At 43.6% G+C, this 25,657-nt stretch overlaps 1 protein-coding gene across 1 annotated transcript in view; it reads right to left on the reverse strand.

Annotated features, from left to right (window-relative positions):
* Positions 1–25,657, reverse strand: part of ALK (ALK receptor tyrosine kinase) — a 621,621-nt gene that overhangs the window by 146,126 nt on the left and 449,838 nt on the right. Inside the window, exon 5 of the mRNA XM_015588147.2 lies at positions 14,835–14,962. Coding sequence (XP_015443633.2) covers positions 14,835–14,962 — 128 coding nt within the window. The remainder of the gene's footprint in view (positions 1–14,834; positions 14,963–25,657) is intronic.

The following is a 25,657-nucleotide window of genomic DNA, read 5'->3' on the forward strand; positions in this document are numbered from 1 at the left end:
AAGAATGAGTCTGTGTGTGTGTGTGCATGTCGGCTGCATCAATCCTGGCATGCAGGAGATGGCTCGCCCGACTGAGAGGCAATGCATTATAGTGGGGAAGACGCCGGACTGGTTGTCAGGAGACCTGGGTTCTGGGCTTCGCTCAGCCGTGACTGGCCGTGTGATTTTGGGTAAGTCATTTAATTTCTCTGGTGTCTGGATTTCCTAAGCTGTAACGTGAGGAGGCTGGATAGATGGTTCAATCCTGGCATGCAGGAGATGGCTCGCCCGACTGAGAGGCAATGCATTATAGTGGGGAAGACGCCGGACTGGTTGTCAGGAGACCTGGGTTCTGGGCTTCGCTCAGCCGTGACTGGCCGTGTGATTTTGGGTAAGTCATTTAATTTCTCTGGTGTCTGGATTTCCTAAGCTGTAACGTGAGGAGGCTGGATAGATGGTTCCCGTGGGATCTGCAGTTCGGTGTCACCATGTGCTCTTTTCGTCAGCAGAGCATGAGGTCTCCATGACTCTTGCTCTGGGCTGGAAACTCTCCAAGCAGACTGATCTTTGAATACTGTGGCCTGTACACCGCCACCGGCACCGGAGAGTAAAGGCCATGGAGGCACTGGGCCCGGCTCTTCTTTGTTCCTCGCTGACCTAAAGCCTGCAGAGACTGGCCGCCTTTGAAACAAATTATATTCGGCTCATTTTTTTCCTCACTTCATTGTTTTTCATGATCCACATCAGACCTCTGACCCCACTAAAGTAATGGGAGATTAGAGAAGGATGAGAAATTAGAGAAGAGAATGATGGAGAAAAGATGAAAGGTGGGCACAGGCGTGGGTGGCGAGGTGGAGAATTAGAAGAGAATGGGGGCGGGGGACCCCTGGAGGAGCAGGTATTGGAAGGAGGCCAAATACAGGAGAATGACAGGAGGTTGTAAAAATAAGTGCTGAAAGCTTAAAAAATTCAATTCTTCTCTTGCTCCCTTTCCTTCCTTCCTTTCTTCCTCCCTCTCCTTCCTTCCTTCCTTCCTTCCTTCCTTCCTTCCTTCCTTCCTTCCATCCTTCTTTCTTTTTTTCCCTAATTTCCCCAGTTAGAATCTTCAGTACAACATTGAATGGTGGGAACGCAGCGATGGGGAGTATGGCCGCCGACTGAGCACCGATACCCGCTTGCTTCCTTCCTTCCTTCCTTCCTTCCTTCCAACAAACACTTATTAGCAATGAACAATCTGACACTTGACATTCTACATCAATATTCTAAGTGCTAAAGATGCAGACATGAATAAAAGATGATCCTTGCATGCAAGGACTTTACAGTATATTAAAAGGACGCAGAATGTTTAGTGTGTGACAAGGTGTGGCAAGACTATTATAGGAGGGCTACGTGCACGGCAAGGGGAGTGGATCAGCCCTGGAGGGAGAGAAAGAGGGTCAGGGAAGCGTCACGGAACTGGATGGGTCTCACGAGATGAGAAGGACTTCTGTGCTCTTCCATCCTGCAGCTCCTTCTCTACAGCACTGCTGAATTATCTCCCTTTATGCAGGCCCCGACTTAGTCACGCTGTTCTCCATATTTCCGTCGCACCGAGAAACAACTTTATCTGAATTCACCTCACGGCGTTGTAATCACTTCCTTCCGTGTCTGTCTTACTCACTAGACTGAGTTCTTGAAGGCCAGGAAACTTGGTTTAGTTGTTTACATATGTATATTGCCCAGGACCTAGCATGGTGCCAGCAAACAGCAAAAACAAAACAAAACAAAAAAACAAAACAAAAACCCCACACTGAAAACCCTACACTGCAAGTGTGAGGCATGTACAATTTCTGTTCTACTGGTTCCCATTGACATGGGAACTAGCTCCCCGCCCAGTACGCCCATCACGTCACTGCCGTGTGGGGCAAAGGTGTTTCTCTGAAGGCTCTCGTCAGCCTTCCCCACCCTCTTTTCCTTTCCTGTTTCTTCTCCTTCCCGTTTATTCCTTCTGCACCTGCCTCTTCCCCTCCCCAGGAGTTCCCAGCAGAAGTGAGTTAGCCTGTTTCCTTTTCATACTGGCTACCTGGAACCTTTTTCTAAGAGTGTGGGGATTCAGAGATCTCGTCTCAGGCAGAATTGGGGTGTGCCCTGATGTGATAAATCAGTGGCCCTGAAGAATGTCTCTTCCCTGGAAGCAAAGACCGCTTTGTCTTCCTTCTTCCTAGGGGCCTTCGTCCATTGCTGCTGGGCTATTTCTTGGAAAACAGCATATGTAGGGAACTGGAGGCGTGGCCTTTCCCACGGAGCGGTGCTTCCCTGAGCTACTCAGGCCCCAAAGAGATTGGTCTCTGACCTGGAAGTGTGGGTGGGAGTCACCTGGCCTTAACTCTCAGGCCCCACGAAAGCTTCACTTCCACCAGGATGTGTACTCTAGGTCTGCGAGCTCACTAGGCTACCACCACCTCTGGATCTAAGAGGCAGGACTGCATGGTTGTCTAGACTGTACTCGGCTTGGCCTCCATACAGGTAATTCAGTCTATTCTTCTGAGGGAATTGTCTTTCCATCTTTGTGCAGAAGCCCAGGGACCTCACTGATGGACACATTTAAAAAAATCGAAATTAACAACTCTTCCATTCATCATTTCTACCTCTGAAAGCAAGTACAATCTTGGAAAGCTGGTACAATCTGAGTCAACAATACTTATTAAGAAGTATATAGAGGAAACCAGATTGCGATGTTTGTGAAAAACAACAGGAGAATATAATACCTTAGCAGGAGACTGGGTAACAAGGTAAGAACTGGCACTCCCTCCCATACGGGGCTTCCTTCTTTCTTTTATTTTGGAAGTGAGATTACAAAGCTCTCTAATGGTCTCACTGAAATAAATCTATGCCCTTAAAAATGTCACCCAACTTCACAGACCCTCATTATTACGGGCTACAAACACAGATTCAAAATGGGAAAAATCTAAATATTACTGTGCTAATGTTCTACATTGGAGTAGTTCATGATTAGAGGTTAATTAAAGGGAGGTTTTCTATCCAGTCACGTATGTCGAAGGCAGCTACCTGACCTCCACTGCAGACACCTGGTATACTCAGACCAGGAGAAGGGATGCCCAGCCGACGGACTTTGGTTTTAGAAATGTGCCCCCGTCCCCTCCTGGAGAGGGATGGTGCCACGTGAGGAACTGTGGAGACTTCTCTGTGACGAGGACAGGAGTTGAGCTGGGGAAGGGGCGGCTAGCGAGGCTGGCGCACTGTGGGCTTCACGGGGCTGCTTAGGAGAGCTGGAAGCCCTGACGTGCTTACACCCAGGAAACCGGTTCTGATAGAAATCCTGCCGGTCCTTTCTGAAGGGCACATTGTCCTTGAGGAAAGAGCCAACTTTCATTCCTTACATGTTCCCTGGTTTTCACTGTCAAGGAAACGGAAGCCCCGCTCAGGAAGCTTGCCGAGCTCTTCCTTAGCCCTGTGGATGAAGGAGAACTGGGGTTCAAGGCAGTGGTCAGGACATGATTAGAGGAGGAGAGCCAGTGACAGTGCCTGTGAGGGCAACAAAGTTTGTGCGTTTCCTGCCTGGGACTTGGCCCGATGCGGGAAGGAGGGACAGATCAGAAGGGTTGAGGGGATTTGTAAGCAAGAAGCTGTGTGTGCCCTGGGTTAGCTCTGGGCTCTTCCAACAGATCAGAATAGAGGGGAGCAGCTGGGCGTTTGTGGGTAGAGAGCCCTGGAACCCAGAACAGCAAGGGAGGGCTGAGAGTCTCAGTCGCTTCCCAACAGGGGCCCAGAGGTGGCCGAGAGGATGTGGACAGACCTGTAGAGGCCCCGTGGAAGGAGCTGGAGTGATCCATGTGGACCAGATAATCTGCAAGCAAGGACTCCTTCGGTCGGATGACCAAAGATCAACAGGGAGCGAGTCTCTTGGGGGAGGCCAGATGGATAGCTCTTCCATCACCAGGTGGCTCAGAAGCCTTCCCATTTTTCTCACTCCCAGAGGAATCAGAAGGAAAATGGAAAATGAAAGAATTCTGAACCATCAGAATACATGTCCAAAAGGGATAAGGGAAACTCCCATGTCAGAGCTGACTTTAAGAACCGACTTGAGATTAAGCTGTCTGCCATCAATGGAAGTGCATGGGGTTCTCCTAAGAGCTATGTTAAGTTTAATTTTTAATTTTTGCATACAGACTGTAAAATTTAGATCCTCTACATGATGTTTAAAATCCTTTCCAATTGGCTGATTCCTTTATATCACAACCAGTCTGGGTTTCCTTGCCCTACCCCAGCTCTCTCCTTAAGCTTGCCCTTTCCCGGGCTGAGTGTGGGCTGGGCCTCTCTTTGAAAATACAAGCTGAGATATAAGGTTCCAGTGTGCTTATCACCCATTTAAAACTTTATCAGGATGCTATGCATCCCATTTATTTAATGAAGACCATGGACTGAGCATCTGGTCTGTGCTAGGCTCTGTGCTGGATAGTGATGATCCAGGATAAGGCTCCCCATGGAGTGGGGAACAAAATATAGGGATGTTAAAGTCACTTTCTAATCTTTCCAAAGCTGAGAAATAACAGAGTGAGGTTAAAGGAAAAATGAAATAGGAGATTAAAAGTCATGACTTGGTCACTGGGTGATTACAGAACCTTAACTTTGGGCCTCAGTCTGTTAATATATAAAACTAGGGAGTAGGGAAAACAAACAAAAAAATCCTTCAGTTAGCAATACAATTCTTCACTTTTGAAAATCGCGAGTTTCCCACTCCACCCCATCGTGACTCACTTGTTCATTCACTCATTCAGCACTTTACAAAATTCGTGGAGCCCCTGTCATGTGCCAGGCTTTGAGCCAAGTGTTAGGGATGCAGAGACGAGGCGGAAGCCTTGCAGCTTAACAGGAGGGACAAGTGAAACAGGCCGTGGTACCTGAACGATCCACCTGAATTCTACGAAGCCTTGCTGGAGCACTGTAGAGAGAGTACTGGGCCGGCCCTCATTCCACACTTAATGGGGCTGTCTGTGCTCTGGAACCAAGGGCCGGGCTGGGTACGGGGGGACTGCTACACCTGACAAAATATTGCATCAAATGGTGACTTTTTATTTTTTATCTCTGAAAGGCAACAACCAATGATGAGAGATCGTGGCACCAGTGAGGCTTCTGATGAAGTTGCAACAGATAATATAATAATATAATAATAATCATACTGCAAATATGCGATTAAAAAAAAAAAAATCCCAAAGAGTTTGGGTTCTTTAATAAAGTCTCCAGCCTTGGTTGTAGAAGCATGGGTTCCTGTTGTGGGGTCCAGTTACTAGGTTGTGGTGAAGTGGGGAGCCCAGTTTATGCATCTGGACAGCTACTGGGTAGGGAGATTCCACATTTCTTAACCAGTGCTAACTCAGAACCCGCAAGCTCAGCACATGGTGGGGGGAGTGGCTAGGCCACATAGCTCTTTTACCCCTCCCTCCCACGTGTCTTCCCTCCCTTCCTGCCTCTCTTTCTGAGATTTGTCACTTCCTCAGAGAATCCTGTGGATCACAACTGCCATCATCAATCTAGTTTTAGGAGTGATGTTTAAAGCCTTTAAAACCCTGGCCAAAGCCCAGAAAATACTCTTGGAGTACAACCAAGGCAAGCTGGAGTGTTCAATGTGACTTTACTAAAGATGGGAAGACAAAGGAGAAAACCTCTAGTGCCTACCATGAGCTTTGACGCTGTGCTTTGCTGATGAGAGTGTTCCCAAGACTCTTCCCAGCTGCTAGTGTTTTACCATGTACTGAGTGCAACTTCGGCTGCCATTACCCAAGAGCTCACTCCAATTTAATTTCTTGACCCCCAGAGGAAAATGACGGACTGTCTTATTTACTTACATCTTTGCCTTTGCCATATGACGAACACCAGGAAAGGACCTCAGCCTTAAGTAAGACTGGGCTCACCCTCATACAAGGACAGGAAGAAAGTTGAGAGGTGAGAATGAGTTAATAGATAAGCAAAAAGGTAAAGACATCCAGAGCCTGGGAGAAGCAGCAGGAAGGAGGCTGAGGGTGTGGAGATGCAGGGAGAGGCTGTCCACGAGATGTTAAAACAAACAGCTGAGAAGGGAAATGATCTGTATGTCTTTACTTATTTATGATCACACAGAGTAAATAAATGATACGACTCTGTGAACTGAGCAGATACTTTGGCATTCCAGATAGCCACAGGTAAGGGGTGGAGAGAAAAATGGGCAAAAGGGCCATGCCAGAGGGAGAATGGCAGCAAATGGACAGAAGGACAGCTCTGTAACATTAGGATACATACATAATAGAGAGAGAGCGTAGAAAAGCCAGCAAGTAAGAGTTTGTGTCTGTGTACTAACAAAAATGATACCAGTGCTGGGATGGTAAGAAGGAAAATAGAGACTATTTCTACTTAGAACTTTCTGCTCTAATCCACATAATGAAATTCTAGAAATTTCTCACCCCAACTTTACATACTCATAAGCCCAAGTCCACAGGAGAGAGGCTTTGGGCTACTCGCAGGCTCTCCCTGACCTCTGGGGAGGGTAGGGAGCCTGCTCCATTCCCAGCCTTCCCCAGCCCCTCTCTAGAGGTCTGTTCTACTGCTGTTCTCAGCGGCGTCACCTGCCCTGCTGTGTGTTCCTGAATCGTAAACCTACAGGCAGGCGGTCTCCTCACCCAGAGTGCCTACCCCTAAAGCATTGGGGAGCTAATCAGAGCTTATTTTCATTATACGTATATTTCACAGATGATTGAAAGGATCGGCTTATAATAGCAAAAGAAAGTTGAGGCATTCAAACCTCTCTGGGCCTTTTAAAACAACAGACTTATTATGTCCATGTGAATTTCCAGGAAGAAGCCTCTAATTAAAGTTTATTGCCTCTCAGCTGCCACTGGCCAGCAACGTGGCTCCTCCTTCCTGTTCATTAAAGGCATCCTAGTGAGGATGTAGCCTCACAGAGCCCGTGCCCACCTTCCGGCCCACTCCCCCATGAGCTTGGGACGATCTCAGTGCTGCCATGATGGCCTCATCACCTCCCCACTGCATGAGACTTGGGACCCACACAGGATATTACACCCCTGTTCTTGAAGGAAATGATAAGACCCTGGTCTACCAGTTGCATAAATGATTAATGAAAGATAATTAGTCAATGTTTGTTAAGCGTTCTATAGACAGAGAATGCTGGCTAAGAGCTAAATGAAAGAGCAGAAGCGGCAAAATCCAAAAGACTGTACATCCACCCAAATGCTGCTCAGAGAATTGCAAAATGTTGGAGTAGAGGAAAGAAGGGGTCACAGAGACCACGGGCCCTGTGGTTTGCGAGCTGTGGATTGCGGGGCCTTCTGGGCAGCTGCTGAGCAAGTGTCTCCCGGTGTTTCCTCCCCAAACAAATCACAACTAGAGAGGCAAACTAAAATTCCAAAAACGTTGCTTGCAGAGTAACTTGAAGACAGAGAATGCCAAAAACTTCAAAATAATCACGAGTAAAAGAGAAAAAGCATTGCACCTCAGCAGTGCATGCCCTTGTGCTCTCCGTCCATGCCCGCCAGCTCGCAAACAGCTCCCTCCGCCCCTGCTCACAGTCCTCCCCTCCAGAGGGCTTTGAGGTTTGGTTCTCGCAGCCCCTGGTGTGAGGAGCTCTGTCCAAGGCTCTGGGCAGAGAGGAAGTAAAATGTCTCCCAGATCTTCCAATAAAAGTTTAATGCCCCACCGTGTGACTCCATTCAAGCAAAAGAAAACAAAATAAAACAAAGAGATCAGTTCCGTCCTTTGGGAAATTTAAGAAGCTTTAGGTCAATGCACAGAGGACTTTAAAATGTAATATTTGGTTAGTCTGGCCCTGACTTCCTACTTCAATTTTAGGAACCGAGCCCTTTTCTGCCTGATTTGGTGGGTTAGGACCCCACTGCAGGTCTCTGGTGTCACTTTGGGATCCCGCCACCTATCACTGATAAGGAGAGGACACCTGCCCTTTGGCTCCAGCTTTCCAGCAGGCAATTCTAGCCCTGGCTGTACCTTATTCTCTTACCCATAGCCCTCTGTTCCCTAGGAGGAGTGCCTCACCAACATCGTCTCGGATGTGACCCAAATTGCAGAAAAGGATGAAGTCACCTCTCAGGAACTATGATGAATAGGAAAGGTCTTTAAAACCCATGTTTTATCTTAAAATTTGTGTGTAGTTTGCATTGGAGCCCAATATATAGCCATACTAGTTTTAATATAAAAATGTCTCTCCACTCCAATCTTTTGGTAAAAGTGAAGCTCTGGAAAGGTGTACCGTGTTGATTTGGTGGGTTTGCACATGCTCAGAACACCACTACACATCCTTGATATCTAAGTGTCCAAGTGTGAGGAGCACTGGCTCCACTTTATCCCAACCTACTTGCTGGATCCTGGCCCCTCCCAATTTGCCCACAGCCAAAGGCCTTCAGCCAGTTCCTGTGTGGACAAGGTTCTGGAGGCTGTGCAGCGAGACTGATGTCAGGCCTGCAGGGTACAGCATTGAGAGTGGAGTCATCCCCTCTCTCCTCCAGGGAGTCCTTAGACTTCATCAAGCCCCCGAGTTGTGCAATTCACTGTTAATCCTGTGTTTCTTGATGACTTGTAATGATTGTTTGTACCGTGGTTAATTAAAAGTTGCCAAGGCCAGTGGGCCAGCACTACCATGGGGTGCTCTCTGAGTTAGGGAGGGGCAGAACTAACTCTGATTTCCTACTAGGCTGCAGGCACTGTGTCACACAGGGTGCACACATTATGCATTTGAAGCTCTGCGGACCCCCGGATAGGTACCACTGTCTTCATTTCACATGAGAATTATCTAGTACTACAGGATGTAATGGACACACAGCACCTACGCAACTCAGGATTCAAATCTATGTTTTTCTTATCCAAATCCTATTCTCTTTCCACTGTTCATGATGCAGTGTCTCTGCTCTTCTTCTTGTTGCATCTTTTTGCCCATTGCACTCATTATGGCCTCTATCAAAGAATGAAAGAAACAGAGAGAAGAGGTGAGGTTGGAATGTACGAATTCTGCAGTTGGCTGTTTCAGAAAGATGGAGAGGGTGTGGGAGAGGTGGTGAAACCAATGTCTAAACTGACATTTCTCTTATCATCTTTGGAGTTAATTTATCTGGGTCCACCTTGTTCTCCTTATAGCCATAGATTTAAAGGAATGTCCCTCTATAGAGGGTCCTTAGAGACCTGGAGAGGGAACACAGCTTCGCCAAGCCCTTCATTCATCACTCGCTGGCGTGCTGGTCTCATTAATAACTGGGGTTTAATCCTACATCTTCAAAGAGACTCCCATTACCCAAAACAGTAATTTTTAAAATTATCCAGGCAGAGTTGCAGTCACATTGAATACTAAGGATGATTTAAAACTAATAAATATTTTTGAAAATTCTTTAAACATTTTAATGAATTAAAAGTTATGAAATATTTATAAGCAGTAACAATACCACTTAGTACTATTAATAAAATAAATACATTACAGAATGAAATTCATTACTATTTTACCACTAGACACTGATGTCAATGACTGAATATTGCTCCAAATTACTTGTAAAATAGACCAATTATTTTAGTGCGATTAATCTTTTCAATTATTTCTTTCATGTAGTCATAATTTGAAAGTAATTTTCTTCTGGAAGTACAATGACCTCAGCACACTGGTTCCTTGTTTATTTATACTTAAAAACCTTTTGTGTCTGCCCCATGTCCGGGCAATTTCCAACAGTTGAATATTTAAAATAGTCGTCCAAGCAATCATTGTGCCTAAGCACTTTGCAGAGTATTTTTAATTGGCTTTATTAGTGATTATGAATAAGCCATTCCAAAGTAAGGAAATCTGCCAACAGCAGCTATACATCAATAGGGAAAGGAAGAACTGGCAAAATCTTTTCCTTGTTCTATCAGCAAGGGGCCTGGCTGTTTGGGACCCTGTGCTCGGTCTGTGTGATAAGCAGGTCAAAGGACTCCTAGGTTCTTCTCTGGCCTCCAACTATCCCACAGGATTATGAAGTTCTACTCCTTTGCATGTTACAATGGATTCTGTGCCCTCTGACACACAGGGAAAAGAGGACTTTATTAGAGATAAAAGCGCAGATTGTGAGGGAGACAGAAGGGAAGCAGCTGCTTTCAGAACCAGAATGTAGGTCTGGGCGTCAGAGTCTCTGCTGAAAACGGGATAAACTTTCCATCGGCTCAATGGTTCAGATAAGGCCCAGGAAAAGTAAAAAGTGGGTGTGAACCTATACGCACGTCTGGGGGTAACTGTGCAGAATTATTCAGCCTTGGTTCCCGAATGAGGACGTGCAGCTCAGTCAGGGGATGTGGGAGAGAGAAGGTGATAGTATTTATTGTGCCAAGCACTGTGTCAGGGGCTCTACACATAATATCAGTTTTAATTCCTCCACGGCTCTATAATTATGCATTATTAGCCCCATCTACTGATGAGAAGATCAAACCTCATAAATTTTAAAAAACTTTTATGAGCTCAAAAGTGTAGTAAGTGTTGGAGCTGGGATTATTCCACATTCATCATGATTCCGAAGACTGTGCTCTCTCTCCTACATCGTAACGAGAATACCTTTATTCAGTGCTTACCATGAGAAAAGCATCTCACAGAGATACAGAGATTTAAAAAAAAGTCTTCGATGCTAGAATTGAGCATCTATTGAGTGATACACATAAATTACTCTGGAAAGAAGTAGGCTGTTCCGAAATAGAAATATACGGAAACAATTCTGAGCTGAGACTTCTTGGAGGAGATAGTATTTGAGCTGAGGTTTATAGGAAGTGCAGGACTTTGAAAGAGAATGGAAGTCGCAGGGAGAGCACTCTTCGGGCAGCACGGCTAGAACAAAGGCATGCTGTGGGGGAGACGTGAGTAGATCTCAGCAGCCAGATGAAATCGTCATTTTAATGCTTATCTTCTAAACAGTACGGTCCACAGATAAATTACGGAAAGAAAGTTTTAGAGAGAGTTAAGAAGGGGAGTGTTTTGGAAACGGGGTTCACTTTCCACCCGGAGGACACAATGAGAACTAAATGAGGACACTAGACTGTGGCTATGGTTTCTCACTGGCTTTCACTTCCAGGCAAGAGATCCCACAACTGCATAGCTGGTTCGGTCCCTTGCCAACCCACGTGGGGCCACCTTCCTGCCAGTCTCAGGTTGGCAGTGCTGTGGCTCCCATCATCCCCTTGGATTTCGGTTATCATTAACACCGCAAAGCTTTGCAGGAGGCGTCAGAAAAGTATATTTATTTTTGTGAATAGTATTTTCTTTATGAGAAACTGAGTGGCATGGAGGGAACGGCTTTGTTTTTAAAGGTTTCAGGCCAGGTGAGGCCCCAGAGAGGCCAGGTAGCTCAGGGCATCATCCACAACACGCCTCCACAGCTGTCTTCTCATTTGACTCTCATGATTAAGGTAAGTTTTGGGACAGCCACTGACATACTGTTATCCCTATTTTAAATTAAAAAACAATGTGCCAATTCTGGAGGAGACCTTTAATGTCTCTTCTGAACTGAAGAGTTGACTGGTTAAGGCAAATAAGAGGTGGAAAGGGGACTTAAATCCCCTGATTGCTGGTTCAGTGCTCACTCTGTGGTCTTTCTGAGAAAGGTACATTGACACTTGTTTGGAGGAAGACGTCTCTATAAATTGAGCACCTATTCAATATCTCTGGTGCAAATTAATGTAAGTCAGGGTTGCCCTTTGGGGAGCAGTTTCCGCCCAGAGTAGTGTGGAGATCTTAAAGCCACCGCACCAAAACTCAGTCCTAAGATAGAAGCAGCGTGTTTATATCACTGTCAGAATGCATTCAGCTTAGTATTTGCTTGGTGTCCGTAGAATGAATAAGTGAATGCATGGATAGATGAGTCTGCTACACAGAGACGTTTCTGCTGGCAGCCCCAAGACAGAATGCCATGGTAACCTACATTTTATAGTACAGACAGAAAATCCTGCTGGGACCTTGCTTGCCGTTGGAACAGAAATGCCCAGTTCGGGCCAGGCTGCCAGGAGCCTATGAGGTAAGAGGCATGGCCTCTGCTCTGGTGATATCCACAGATAGATGGCACCTCCTCTGCAGGGAGAATTGCTCCAACGTCCCCTGTAAGGCTTCCCTGGATTAATTTAAATGGTGCCTCTCTTCATGTGGGACAAGGAAGAGCTGCGGAGTTCTACTGATGCATCTCCCCTCATGCTCTGTCTATGCCCCATAGAAGGGGACCAAGTTACGGTCAGAAAATAGATCAGACATCCTGCAGACCTACCTACAACCCTGGTTAGCATTTCACGAGCCCTCTTTACCCTTCTCAAAAATACCCTTCTCTCCCTTTATCTCCTCCCCTTCATGACCTAACCAAAGCAATGACCACAGAAAACAGATTCGTCTACATCAAATAGGCCTTGAGAATGCCTCCAAAATAACTTAAAGAGTGAGCATAGCTTAAATAGTGAGCACAGCTTTAGCATGCTTCTTATGTTTTCAACTTGTCCGTAACCAACTGATGTGCACTTGAATTTGTTCTGCTATGGGGGGATGAATTAGAGATTCTCAGGGAAGAGTGGGATCACTTTGCTTTCCTCTGCTTTCTGCCTTACATATCCACATTGATTCTATCACACCCCTAGGTGGCCACAGGAGTCCAAGACAGAGGAGTGCAGAGAACATCTGCTTCCCACGGAGACCATCTGTTCTTGGACTTGGAGCCTCTGAAGAAAGGTAGCTGAGCCATGAGAATCTTCGTAGGTCTCTTAGCCAATGCACCTTCTCTAGGAAATCAGAGGCAGACTTCTTTTCTCTCTCTTCTAAGAAAGTGTCCTGCCAGAAGAAATACCTTCTGGATCATTAGAGAAGTTAGAGAGGTCAACTTTCTTGGTTTCACAAGAGTAGAGAAGCAGACAAGAAACAGGTCTTTTACATTCTGCAACTGATTAAGAACAAATGCAACGAGCTACAGAGGAAGAATTTTGCAAGTGAAAGGGAGTTGTAGGGGTCAGAAAGAAAAAAAATCTGTACAACTGGTTGAGATCCTTGATCAAAGGGACAAAGACTTTTTGTAGAAGTAATTGTGCTGGGCCTGATATCTGGAGATTTGTGGTCTCCTTTTTTTCTTCTCCTGATGTTGCTCAAATGAGATTAGCGCAATTCTGGGAACTGATATCTTCTCCCTGTCACATCCCTGTTTACTAGCTCCATTTCAACACATGGCCTCTTTTGGACAGTACACAGACCGTCGACATTTGCAAGGACTGATGATGTCCAGAGACGTTCACAAATCCCCAAGTTCGTGAGCATGGGAACATTTGTGCAAGCTCCTGGCTTTCTTCCAAACCACATATTTCTTGTACATTGCCTCACATCACAGGTTACTCACCTTTTCAACTTGAACTGCAGTTCAATCTATCACATTATGATGATTTTTTTTTTTTTGTCCCACACATAAACTAGTTTTGATTAAAGAAAAATAAGTACTTTGTGAAAGTTCTTGCAGGGCCAGCAATAAATGAAGGGCCACAGGAACATAAGGAGCTGGGTGGTCAGTGGAGCTCCCTACCTAAGGGAGTCCCTTTTGTACAGCAGCTCCAAGATTCAAAACGGGGCCTCTCTGTGCAACAGATGGTTATGTGTTATTGGCCGTCGTGGTTGTTTATGAACAGTCTATATAGAGAATTTAGGTTGAGAGCGCCACAGCCTTCTTTCCTGTCCACACTTCATTCCTGGGCCTCTCAAACTACAGGCTCTAAGGCACAGGTGAGAGCTCTCTCCCCAGTGAACCTCTGGGAAGAGGCAGGCACAGCAGGAGAATAGCAATAATGAAAGCAACTTCTTCCTGAAGATTCTCCTAGACTTGTCTCCTATACCCTTTACATGTGGACAACAATACGGGATGTTTATGATTACGACCCTAGGTTTTCTGAAAAGTCAAGGGAAGATCAATCTCATATATTTATTAATAATATATTTCATCCTGCTTACCAGTCAGGATTGAGACAATCTTTAAGAAAAGATACATAAATGATTTTGAAAAGAGAAAATTAAAAACTCTGTAGAGGGAGAGGGAATAAGCTTATCCAAAGACTACACAGATATAATTACAATGATGGAGTATTGCATTTAGTTCAGTTTTCTGGCAACAAAGGCAAAAAGAAAAAAAATCGACAAATTATGATTCAGGAGAGAGATGTCGTCTCTTGAAATAAATTCACAATGTGAGTTATGCAAAAGGAATTCGATGACACAGTGGACCATGCTCTAACGTTCTTTACAAAATAAGTGAAAAATCTGACATATAACCATTTCCCATGCTGTCCCTTAATAATAGCCAAATCAAATAAACCAAATCATTACAAATGCTTAGCTGTAAATTCTGCCTCAGGAAAAACAAAGTATAATAACCATCATCAAGTTGGGGGAGTAAGGACCGGGAAGAGATATAAGTGAAACAAAAATGGTAGAATGTTAATAATTCCTGAGACTGGGTTGAGGGCACATGAGTGTTCATTGCGTGACTCTATTTATTTGTATACATTTAAAATTTTCCACAATAAAAACAATAACAACAACAACAACAAAACATATCTGAAATCATTTGGCAGCCAGAAAATTTAAGCTAATATATTATCTAATAAAGACTATATTCTATTTGATAAAGTTTTAAGTTAAGCAGATGTAAGGTTATACTCAGTCTTTGAAAATTGGTTAGCTGGGCTATGAAGCACTAGATCATGTTCAGAATAAGCCCCTACGCACTGCAGACTTTGCTAGAGAAGAGTGCACCTTCCCAGCTGATCGTGGCAGCAGGTTACTGACACACTTGAGACAACAAGCTATTAAGGAGTGAAGGGGTAAACCAGATTCATACCTTCACTGCAGTTCTTCAGGGCAAAGAAGTCCACTGCAGATAAGCTTCGGTTTCCACTTGAGATGTATTCCAAGGCCACTCGAAACGGGTTCTCTGGGCGCCCAATTCTTCCCTCTAGCACTGTCCACCTGGTTGCATCGGAAAAAAAAAAACAGAAAAACAGTGATGAGAAGCAGGCTTAACCTGCAGAGAGGGCCTGCTCCTGCAGTGGCTTCAGGGCCCACATTCTTCAAGGGATGAAACACTCAGTGGCTCTGAGGACAGTGACCCTGAGAGCAGCACAGAAACATTTGTTTCCTCGTCCAGCTCATTGAGAGACCTAATTCTCAAACCCACTGTGGCCAATGGTGGTGTGTGTGTGTGTGTGTGTGTGTGTGTACAATTCTCAAACCCACTGTGGCCAATGGTGGGTTTTGTGTGTGTGTGTGTGTGTGTGTGTGTGAGATATTCTCTTTCAGCAATTACTAACCTTTGAACTATTTCAGTAGTTAGTCTTATAGGAAAAGAATATATATACTTGAGAAAACCTGGCAGCAGAGTGAAGGAATAGTTTTCAAAACAATTATCTATTTATAATTATCTCTGGAAAGAATGCTTGGTTTTCAGAGTTTTATCTGATTCTAGAGTCTCAGAATCCTCAGGTTTGCTATATAGTTACTTAAGGAAAAGTAGCAAAGGCTATTTAGTTACTACAGGAAAATTCAAGTGCTCTGAAGCATGCGTTTGGGGTAAAAGGTATCTAAGATTGACGTGAACTCTGCAAAAAGGTGCAAAACAGAAAAAGACAAAAGCAGCTCTGTATCCATCTGTAATCAAGGACGCTGACACCGTGGGAGAACAGAGAATAAGCTAAATGAACATTTTACACCTCGCTCAGGCTATTAACCTCTTGGAATAGCCTCCTGTCACTGAGTGGAACATCAAATTTACTTTCCAACATTGATTCAGGATTGTAAAAGTATATAGTTATTTTGACAATTTTGTGTGAAGAATGGAAATTACAATGGATTATTTCATGTTTTTCTCCCTTTTAAAGAATTTTATTGAGGTATAATTGATGTTGAATAGATTGCACATACTAAAAGGGCACAGTCTGATGACTTTAAGTGTATACATTGATGAGTTTCGATATATGTACACTGTATTTCCCCCATCCGCGGTTTTGCATTCTGCCTTTTCAGTTACTCATAGTAAATGGAAAATTCCCCAAATAAACAATTCATAAGTTTTAAATTGCACGTTTTTCTGAATAGCGTGATGAAGTCTTGCACAGTCCTGCTCTGTCCGCCCAGGATGTGAATCGTCCCTGTGTGAAGCCTATCCTAGCTGTATACACTACCCACCCCTTAGACACTTAGCAGCCCTCTGGGTTATCAGGCTGACTGTCATGGTATCACAGTGCATGTTTTCAAGCCACCCTTATTTTACTTAATAATGGCCCCAAAGCCATCCACATAACTTATATTACAGTATATGGTTATAATTGTTCTATTTTATTAGTAGTTGTTAATCTCTTACTGTGCCTAACTTATAAACTAAACTTTACCATAAGTATGTATGTGTAAGAAAAAGCATAATATATATAAGGTTCAGTACTATTCATGACTTCAGGCACCCGCTTGGACCTCATCCCTGAGAACAAAGAGGGACTGCTATCCATGCGTGAACAGCGTGAACGCATCACAAGGTCTCATACTGTCTTGTAGGCTGGGATTGGGTATGGCAGTGTAACCGCTAAGGAATTTAGGAAAAGAATAGCTTTCGGTTTTAAAAAAATTTAAAGCACTCTCAAGTATAAAGTGATGCTCATTATAAAAAATGTTAAAAATCCAACAACTCAGAAAAGTTGGTAAAAAAAAAAATAAATAAACGTCACCCAGAAGCTCATTATTCAGAGATAACCATGGTCAACACCTCAGTGAACAGCCTTTCAGCTGTGATTCTACATAAATAAGCCTGTACTGCATATGCGGTCTGTGACTGCACTTTGCCAGTCAATGGTATGTTTTACTATTATGAGACAATAAATATAGATTACATGATCAGTCCAATAGTTGCATTTTTAATGATTTGTGCATTCTCCTGATTTTTCCTCTTTATGATCATGCTGAAGCTAACCTTTAGAACAAATTCTTAGAACCCAAGTCAAAGTGCACGTACATTTAAAACTCTGAGGCTTGTTGTTAATTTTCCAACACTGAGTCAGAGGACCCCTTCCTCCATCTGGTTGCAACACTGGAGCTCCTCAAGTCTTTTCAGCTTTGCTGACTTTTGGGGATGAAGGCGATGCCTAAGGCAATCAATGGTCTTTCAGCGGGGCTTTCCTGGGCGTTTTGAGTCTCTGGTCCCAGCCATGTTGCTGGGCATGCAGGGGGAGTCTGCTGAGTGAAGGAGGTAGTTTTATTGCCTTCCTATGCTCTTCTGTAGTTACTTCAGATCACTGGAGCCAATGCTTTAGCCATTTAATAAAAGTATATTAAGTTTCCCCACAATAGATGCTATAGAAGGGATTATTGCTGTTGTAAAGATTGTTCTGTTACTGTACCCAGCAGGTTTTCTATTCAAAATAAAACCAGTGCAATTGAATAAGGACAAGGAGGCCTTTTGGCTTAAATGTAGAACTGTCAAAGAAAGAAATATTTGAAAAGAAAATATAAACGAGGGGTTCTTAAGAAAAAAAAGAAAGCAGAATTTTTCTTGTTCTCCTGAAAAATAAAGGACCTTATTTTTGAGGAAAGATGATAGTGAAAGGCATGACTATTCATATCCTGCCAAAACATAGCTCTCTGCTCTGAGGTATGATGGATTTTAATTCCAGGTACACAGTGGCCCTTGACAATGATTTCCATTTCTATATTGGCATTAGCCTTCTGGATAAATGTGTCAAGAGATTTAGGAATTAGTTTCTGAGTTACTGATGCAATAACTTTTGTCTGAAACTCTCTGGCCTCCCATAGTTTACTGCTGCAACTTTAATAACTTTCAGAGCAGTTGCCAAACATGTATTTCATAACCAGGGAAGTTGGGACCAGAAAAGGGCAAGCTTATACCTGGGGTCAGATTTGTTTAAGAGACAGCCAAAAACCCAATGAAAAACAAACCCATGCTCTCTCTTCTTACATCCCAGTGGTCATGAAACTTGCTCATTAGGGTCTTGTTTTCCTCTTTAGCTGGTGGCAACTCTGCTAGTGCTTGCAAGGGAGAAGGTTATGTTCTGACCTAGAGTCTCCTAGAAACAAATGTGTAGTCATATCCATGTGCTGGGGATTTGAGAACATTTTAGCAATGGTGCTTCAATCGATCAATCTGACAGTGTGGGCCATCCATCTGGACTTTGTGAAGCCAGTAGACTGTATGGACAAACTGTCACCATCCATTATCTTCCAGGTGTCCCTCAGAAACTTTCCACTTCCAGTTCTGGCTCTGTCTCTCATTTGCCCAATGACATTGAACAAGGCACTTTATGCCGAATGCCTGAAATTTGGGATGTTTTCTCATCGATTGTATTCTTAGCCAGAGAAAGTGTCTTCAACTTTGCATGAATTTGCCGAGGAAAAAAACTAACCACACATTTTCGCTGGTGGCTTCATCATAATGAATAAATTAGAGTCCATCAAAAAGGCAGGAGAGTTGGTTTGTAAATATCAAGGTTCATTTCTGACCTGGAGGCTGGAAGTAGTATGTACCAAGACTGCTTGTTTGGGAGTGAGTCGCAGATTCTGGTCCTGATTTGCATGGGCTAGGGCAAGTCCCTGCACCTCCTAGAGATTTATTTCTTCATCAGCAAAATGTGGATATTGGATTTAAAGTTCTCCAAGGTCCCCTGTTGATCTGATGCCTATGCTTCTCTTACAAATTGCAGGCGTTCTAGTGACTTAACACTATAAAAGCCCTGAAAGCTTCCATAGACAAATAATTCTCTACAGAAGGTGAAAAAAGAGTGATGGGTCAAAAAACAAAACAAAACAAAACAAAACGAAAAACAAAAAAACCCAGATTTATTTCTGCAAGGAGCTCAGTTTTACCCCCTTCAAAAAATAGAGAGATTTGCCCAAGGTCACATATTTGGTTACCTGTAGAACTAAGATTAAAATCAAGTATATTATTACTCCCAGACTGCAAGAACAAGGGACAATGCAAACTATGAATCAGTCTACGTATTCAGTTGCTTTTCATATCACTAGAATCACAGAGATACAAAAAGATATGTCTACTTAGCATTGCTAGAGGAATCACCAGTCTGGGTTTTGAGTAGAAAGGCCAGTCAGACAGTGAAATACAATATCAGAAAATGCACACGCAAAACAAAAAATCATAAGAAGCTAAGGCACAGGGAAAAAAAAAACAAACAAACCCCACAATCCTCTAAGGCTCCCACCATTCCATACCAGGTTAGTCTCTACATATTTAACGGAAAATGTCTGGCATGTCTGATGTGAGGCAAGCTACTGCTGAGATTGAAGGGTTGACAGTCATCTCAAGAGAACAAAGGTACCAAGTTTTTTCAAGCCTAGAATGAAGGGGCACTTTTGACAGCATGTGAGGGCCATGGATGGCAGATGACAAGACAGAGGAATGTGCACCATCTTGCTGCTGTGTGACAATCCAATACTCGTAATATTGATGTAGGGCTGGCTCACAAAAGTGAGCCCTCAAATCCTACATGCTATTCAATAGAATGTTTTTCAGCGATGGTTTTAACTGTTGCAATACCACGAGGCTTAGATTGTTCTCAGCTCTACCTTTTACTAGCTAAGTGAACTTGGGCAAATGACTTGATTTCTCTGATCTTCAGTTTCCTTATTTTTAAGAGGGAAGTCATAAGACCTAACTTGCTATATTGTGAGGATTTGTGAGAAGAAAGTATGCAAATGAATATCTTTATTGAGGGCTCAATAAGTAGGAGATATTCTTACAGAAGACCACAGCTTTCTTCATGGAATGACACTGGTCCATGAAACTATCTGCATCTCAACTCATTTATGAGATTCCAGTAAGGAAAAGAAGGTAAGAAAGACATTTGTGATTTATGAATAGCAGCCACCTTATTTGTTTAAATACCCCCTCCCCAATTCTTAGTTAAATGAATCTTCACATGTTAAGCATAACCCCAAGAAATTATGTTGAAACATCCTTACAACAAAATATATTAGGATTGGATTATGAGAGCAGATCAACATTCTGTCCAGAACCATCCAAAGTACCCGATCTCACTTATAGTAGAAGCCTCTTATTTACTTTTCCATCTTCCTGTAGCATGTGAAAAGATATCTTATGTCTAGATCTCTGTCAGAATTTGTTGACTTGAATTCCATTCCTCAAGTATTTATTGGTGCATTGTTGCACAGTAGATAAAGTATTAAATGTTCTGGGGATCCTAAAGGTTTGGCTTTATATTTGCATTTCAGGAGCTTACTAGTGAGACTAGTGAGAAAGAGTAAAAGCATGCACCAAAATTTATAGTGAATGGCAGTATAAAAGAGCTAAATAAGTGGCACAGATACTGTATACTAGAGGGCAAATGGTGTCTTGAACTCAGTGATCAGGAGAGGTACACCTTGAAGATGGGTTATGAAGCGGGGCGGGGATTGGGAAAAGAACAATGCAGAAAGACAGGCTGGCATGAGCACATGAGCAGAGGCCATGCAGGCCATGTGTTCAGAGAACAGGTGGTCCAGTCTGGCGGGAGTCGATGTTTTCCACTGGCCTCTACAGGAGGTTCCTGTGTCTTACTCCCCATCCCCCGCCAACCTCCTTGAAGACAGGATGATGGATCATTCATCATTGTGTCTCCAGTGCCTGATACATCATAGATGCTCAACAAATATTTGGTGAATGAGAGAACAAATGCATCAACCCCTTCCTATTAAATCAGAAAAGATTCTGACATTCTTGGCTAAAATTTAGGAGTTTGTAGGTTATGAACATGATCTCTTAATCTGCCCTTTTAAGCTTCATGAGGTTAGAAACCGTGTCTTCCTGAGACTTTGTTTCAACTTCTGGCCCTGGTAAACACACTTGGGGACCTGAAGCTGAATGATGTGGCCAGTCTCCTGCTTTGGTAGTGGTCACAGGGGCCAAGTCATTCAGGTGGTGACTAACCCTTGCCAGGATAGCCAAACTCATGGGTTAGGTCGAGGACGATGGGAACCACGTCAGTTAGACAACCAGTCACGTCTCTTTGATGTAGAGCTCAGTCACATGATTATCATTATTACCCTGTGTAACATTGTCAAGGCTGAGGCCACACAGCTGACTTTCTTCCACAGGCCTCTTTGCTAAGACTCTCTCTTGACAAGTGTTTGGACGTGATTGTGAAAGTGTAAAGATTTGTTAGAAACAAGGAACTGAGCCCATGGGAGCTCGTCTAGATCAATACAGAAAAAAAAAAGCAACTGCACTTCTTTCTCTAATCTTATCTTAAAGAAAACACATACACATAACTTGCAAGTTTTTCTTAAAATGTACTTTGTGGTAATTCTGCAGCAACTATAAACCATTCAGCACTATTTTTATTGTTTCCATTAAATCAGCCTGCATTTAAAGCATTTTTATGGGAGATAGCAGGGAAAAAATGACAGATCAATGTAAAATTTAGTGTAGAGTCCTTTGTTGCTAATTAATTTTCTGTAATCATAATAAATCTTGGTATGTGACATGGGGTCTTTTATCCAAGTAGCCTTAACTTTGGTATTCCTTTGGCCTTCACAATTTCCCATAAGTTAGATGACTATGACCTGGAAAAGATCAGTTCTGGATGGAACGAGGTTGCAGGTTGATTCAGGCTATGGCTCCCAGTGGCCCAGGATGGAAAAGAGCTGCCCTGAGACTGAGGGTGGCTTCTGGTTCTGCTGGAGAAGAGCTGGCGGGGTAAAGGGGGTGCTGAGACAGGGATGGGCTCCCTGAGGCTACAGGTGGACTTGGTTGAGATCTTAGCATTGGAAGTTGTAAAACAGTTTTGGTTTCTCATCAGAGATGTTGTATGGGTGACAGGGATCTGGAAGGTGGCTCTGTTTTCCCAGAGTGGAGGCTAAGAAAGTGTTTCCCATGTGTGTTTCCCCTAATTCTTTTCTCATGCTTTTAAGAAAAAAATGCATGGTCTTGTACTCATTCCTCTGGCTTCTCTTTAACTTCTATCTTTCCTTCCTTCCTTCCTTCCTTCCTTCCTTCCTTCTTTCCTTCCTTCCTTCCTTCCTTCCTTCCTTCCTTCTTTCCTTCCTTCCTTCCTTCCTTCCTTCCTTCCTTCTTTCCTTCCTTCCTTCCTTCCTTCCTTCCTTCCTTCTTTCCTTCCTTCCTTCCTTCCTTCCTTCCTTCCTTCTTTCCCTCCCTCCCTCCCTCCCTCTCTTCCTCCTTTACTTCTTCCCTTCCACTTCCTTCCTTCGAGAAATATGTTGATTAAGAATTCAAACGTTGGAACCAGACTTATTGCTTTACAATCTTAATTCTGCCTCTTATTGGCTGTGTCCTCTGGCTGACTACCTAACCTAACCTCTCTGTGTCTGAGGTCTGTCATTAATAAGTGGGGGTGATAATAGAAGCTTATAGGGGTATTGTGATGATTACATGGGTTAAGACTTGTAGAATTCTTAGCTAATGCTCAATAAGCATTAGCTAGTGAGGTTAGTATTGTGCTGCTTTCTTTCTCCTAAACCTAGTGTGGCAGGTGATCTTACAAGAGATGATGGTATTTTGGAGATTGGGAAGAGCCTCCAACTCCAGTGCACTAAGATTTTGGGGACTCTTTTCATTCCCCCATGTGGAGATTAGGAGACAAATGTACAAATGCAGATATCCCAGGGAACATTGTGTCAGGATCTTGATACAGATTTCATTTGTTTGTGTGTATGTTTATGTTCTGCCTCATTCCAGAAAGGATTTAAGGCATCTATTTTATTTCATTCTATTTTTACAATAAATGCATGAGACAGATATTATCACTCCTATTTTTAAATGAGAAAATTGAGGCTCAGAGGCTTTATATAACTTGCCCAAGTAGTAAATGGTAAGAGGTGATATGAACCTAAGACTATTTATTTTCAAAACTCTTGCACTGTCTACTATATTGCAAGTCAGCTTAACTTTGTTCATGTAAATGATTGGTTTGTTTAGAAGAGCTTTTGAGTGGGTTGGTGGGTATCTGAGGAAGAGCAGTGCTCAGAAAAGGATGCATCCAAGAAACATTGTGGCTTTCTCCCAGCGTTGCCCCAGGTTGCCCCGTTCCTCCTAAAGTTCCGTATCATCATGATCCAGGTCGGATTAATACACAGGTTCTTGGGAGGCAGGCATTTGCCCAGGTCCTTGGCTGAGATGTTTTTCTTCATTCTGTATACCAGACTAGGCAGCAGAGGATGAGAGGCTACTTCTATACACCTAGCCCCTAAATCACTGGGGGTGGGGTGAGGAGGAGTAGACTCATCATAGCCAAAGCTGTGAAAGAAATTATAGTAGAAAAAGCATTCTTAACTGTCCTCCATGTGATCAATTTGCTTGCTGGATTACCATACTCTCTACATTTTACATTCAATGGGACACCCTGTGCCCTCTGAACGTTCAAGGTTACTGAATGTTCAAGGTTACTCTCTAGTACTCCTACACCTCTACTCCAATCACTTGAGTTATACACTTACTGAGAGTCAGTTATGCTTGTTCCCAGGCCTCTTTATGCCAGTTGCACTAATTAAGTTGCTGCGACATGAGCACGAAAAATCTGATTACTTTTGTAAAGACGAGTAGTGGTAAGTCACTAAAAATAATTGTTGTTTAATTAGGTGAGAACAAAGCAACAGAAAAGATAGGGAAAAAGATCTTAAAAATCCAGAAAGCCTTCAGATTAGTTTACAAGTGTTCTAAAATTGAAAACTGTGGATGTGGTGGTGTCACGTGGTTCATGCAGAAAGACATTGCAGACTCTAAGCAACGAACCTAAACTGGAAGCAAAGGTCTTGGCCCTACATCAAGAGATTGCTGAATTAGCACACATTTAGAAGTTGCACATTAAAATAAAATGTTTAAGGATGGAAATTAATTTCCAAGCAATTATGGGTTCCAAGCTTATTTTCTAAGAGGATTTCTTCTTTGTTCTAGTTTGTGGAAAGAAATGCACAGAGGATTCACTAGTGCTTTTTCTTTTTTTGAAGGAAGGAACCACTGATAATCCAGGCCAAAAATCAAGAGAGAGAGATTTTCTTCAAACCAAGAATAGAGATCTTGAGAATCCTGAAGTTCCGCTTTGAGTTTCTCTGAGTCTTGAATTAGGTCCCGGGAGAGCCACGACCTCCTCCAGCATCTGCTGAACTTGCTCCTCAGGGGACCGGGCGAAGGACTCTGGATTCCGGGCAGAGGAAGTGAGAGGCGGGAGAGGCTGGTTGGTGCTGACCTTCCAGAAAGCATTTAAAATTACAGAAATAGGCATGAGAGTGCCCCGGAGTCCTCGCTCCACGGATCTGTCAGACAGTCTCTCTGGCAGTGCATCTTCTCAGGTGTCCCAGTAATCGTTTTGCCTTTCTAATTCCTTCCGCGAGGCGGTTTGGGCACATCACCCACCAGCAGCCAGGGGGATCTGGAATTTGGTTTTCTCACTCTCTCCTTTCCAATAACTTTTTAGTACCATCTGTTCTTTTCAAACACAATCTTTTCTTTCGAGCCAATTCAATGTAGCCAGTTTTTTGGTTTTTTGTTTTTTAAATTATATCCTCCCCAGGGAGAAGGAGAAAGATAATATTGAAGCTGAAACGTGGCTGTTTCTGTAGGATCCCTCTCCATCAGCCCAGTCTGCCTCTAGCTTGAACCCCAAGTCCCAAGCGGGACTGAGTTTGCGGCTTTTATTCTGCACCCCCACCTCAGAGCTCAATGCCTAGGATTTCCCAGTCCTCCTGGCCCATGCTCAAATGATATCCTGTCACCCACCCTGCTCTCTAGAGAGACAATCTAAATGCCATTTAATGCATTAACACATTGATTGGTTCAATATGCAAGCCTCTGAGCCAAGCAAAATGCTCAGAGGTTCCATTTCAGTCTTAAATCTCTAGCCAAGTCAAACAACTCTGCTGAAATTTTATATGGTAGGCTAGACCAGGCCATAACCTGGGGCCCTGTAAGCAAATTCTGGGGCTGGGGCAGTGGTTAGCTAGAACAGGCTGCAGGGACCCGGTGAGGAGGATAAGAACTTGTGCCCATCGGAGATGATCCCCTGTTCCTCACACGGCTCCTGCCCTGCCCCTTTGCTGGGGTGGCCATCTACAGGTGTGGAGGAAATTGCCAGAGGCACTGACGAATCATGTCCTGAGACTCTGGGGTACAGAGTGGAACACTGGCCCCGCTACAGCTCCTGTACTGTACTGTGGCAATTATCGTGGATGGTGATATTATTGGTAGATTGCAAGACGTATGACTGGCATGAATACTGGAAACCACCATGTTTAATCCTCTCATGTGGTAGAGAAGACTGATGTCTGGGAATACACCCATCTCGTATACCCACATGATATCGAATTATGTCCTCCCAAAAAGATATGTCGAGGTCCTAACACCTAGTGCATCAGAATGTGACCTCATTTGGAAACAGGGTCTTCATAAAGGTAATCAAGTTCAAATGAGGTCGTTAGGATGGGCCCTAATCCAACATGTCTATGTCTTTATAATAAGGGGAAATTTGGACATAGAGACAGACAGGCACACATGGAGAAGGCCATGTGAAGATGCAGGCAGAGATCTGAAGCGATGCATCTATAAACCAAGGAATTGCAAAGACTGCCAACCAACCACCGGAAATGAGGAAAGAGGCGTGGAACCACTGTGTTCCTTCCTCACAGCCCTCGGAAGGA

Source organism: Pteropus alecto, unplaced genomic scaffold (assembly GCF_000325575.1).
Source record: "Pteropus alecto unplaced genomic scaffold, ASM32557v1 scaffold61, whole genome shotgun sequence".
NCBI lineage: Eukaryota > Metazoa > Chordata > Mammalia > Chiroptera > Pteropodidae > Pteropus > Pteropus alecto.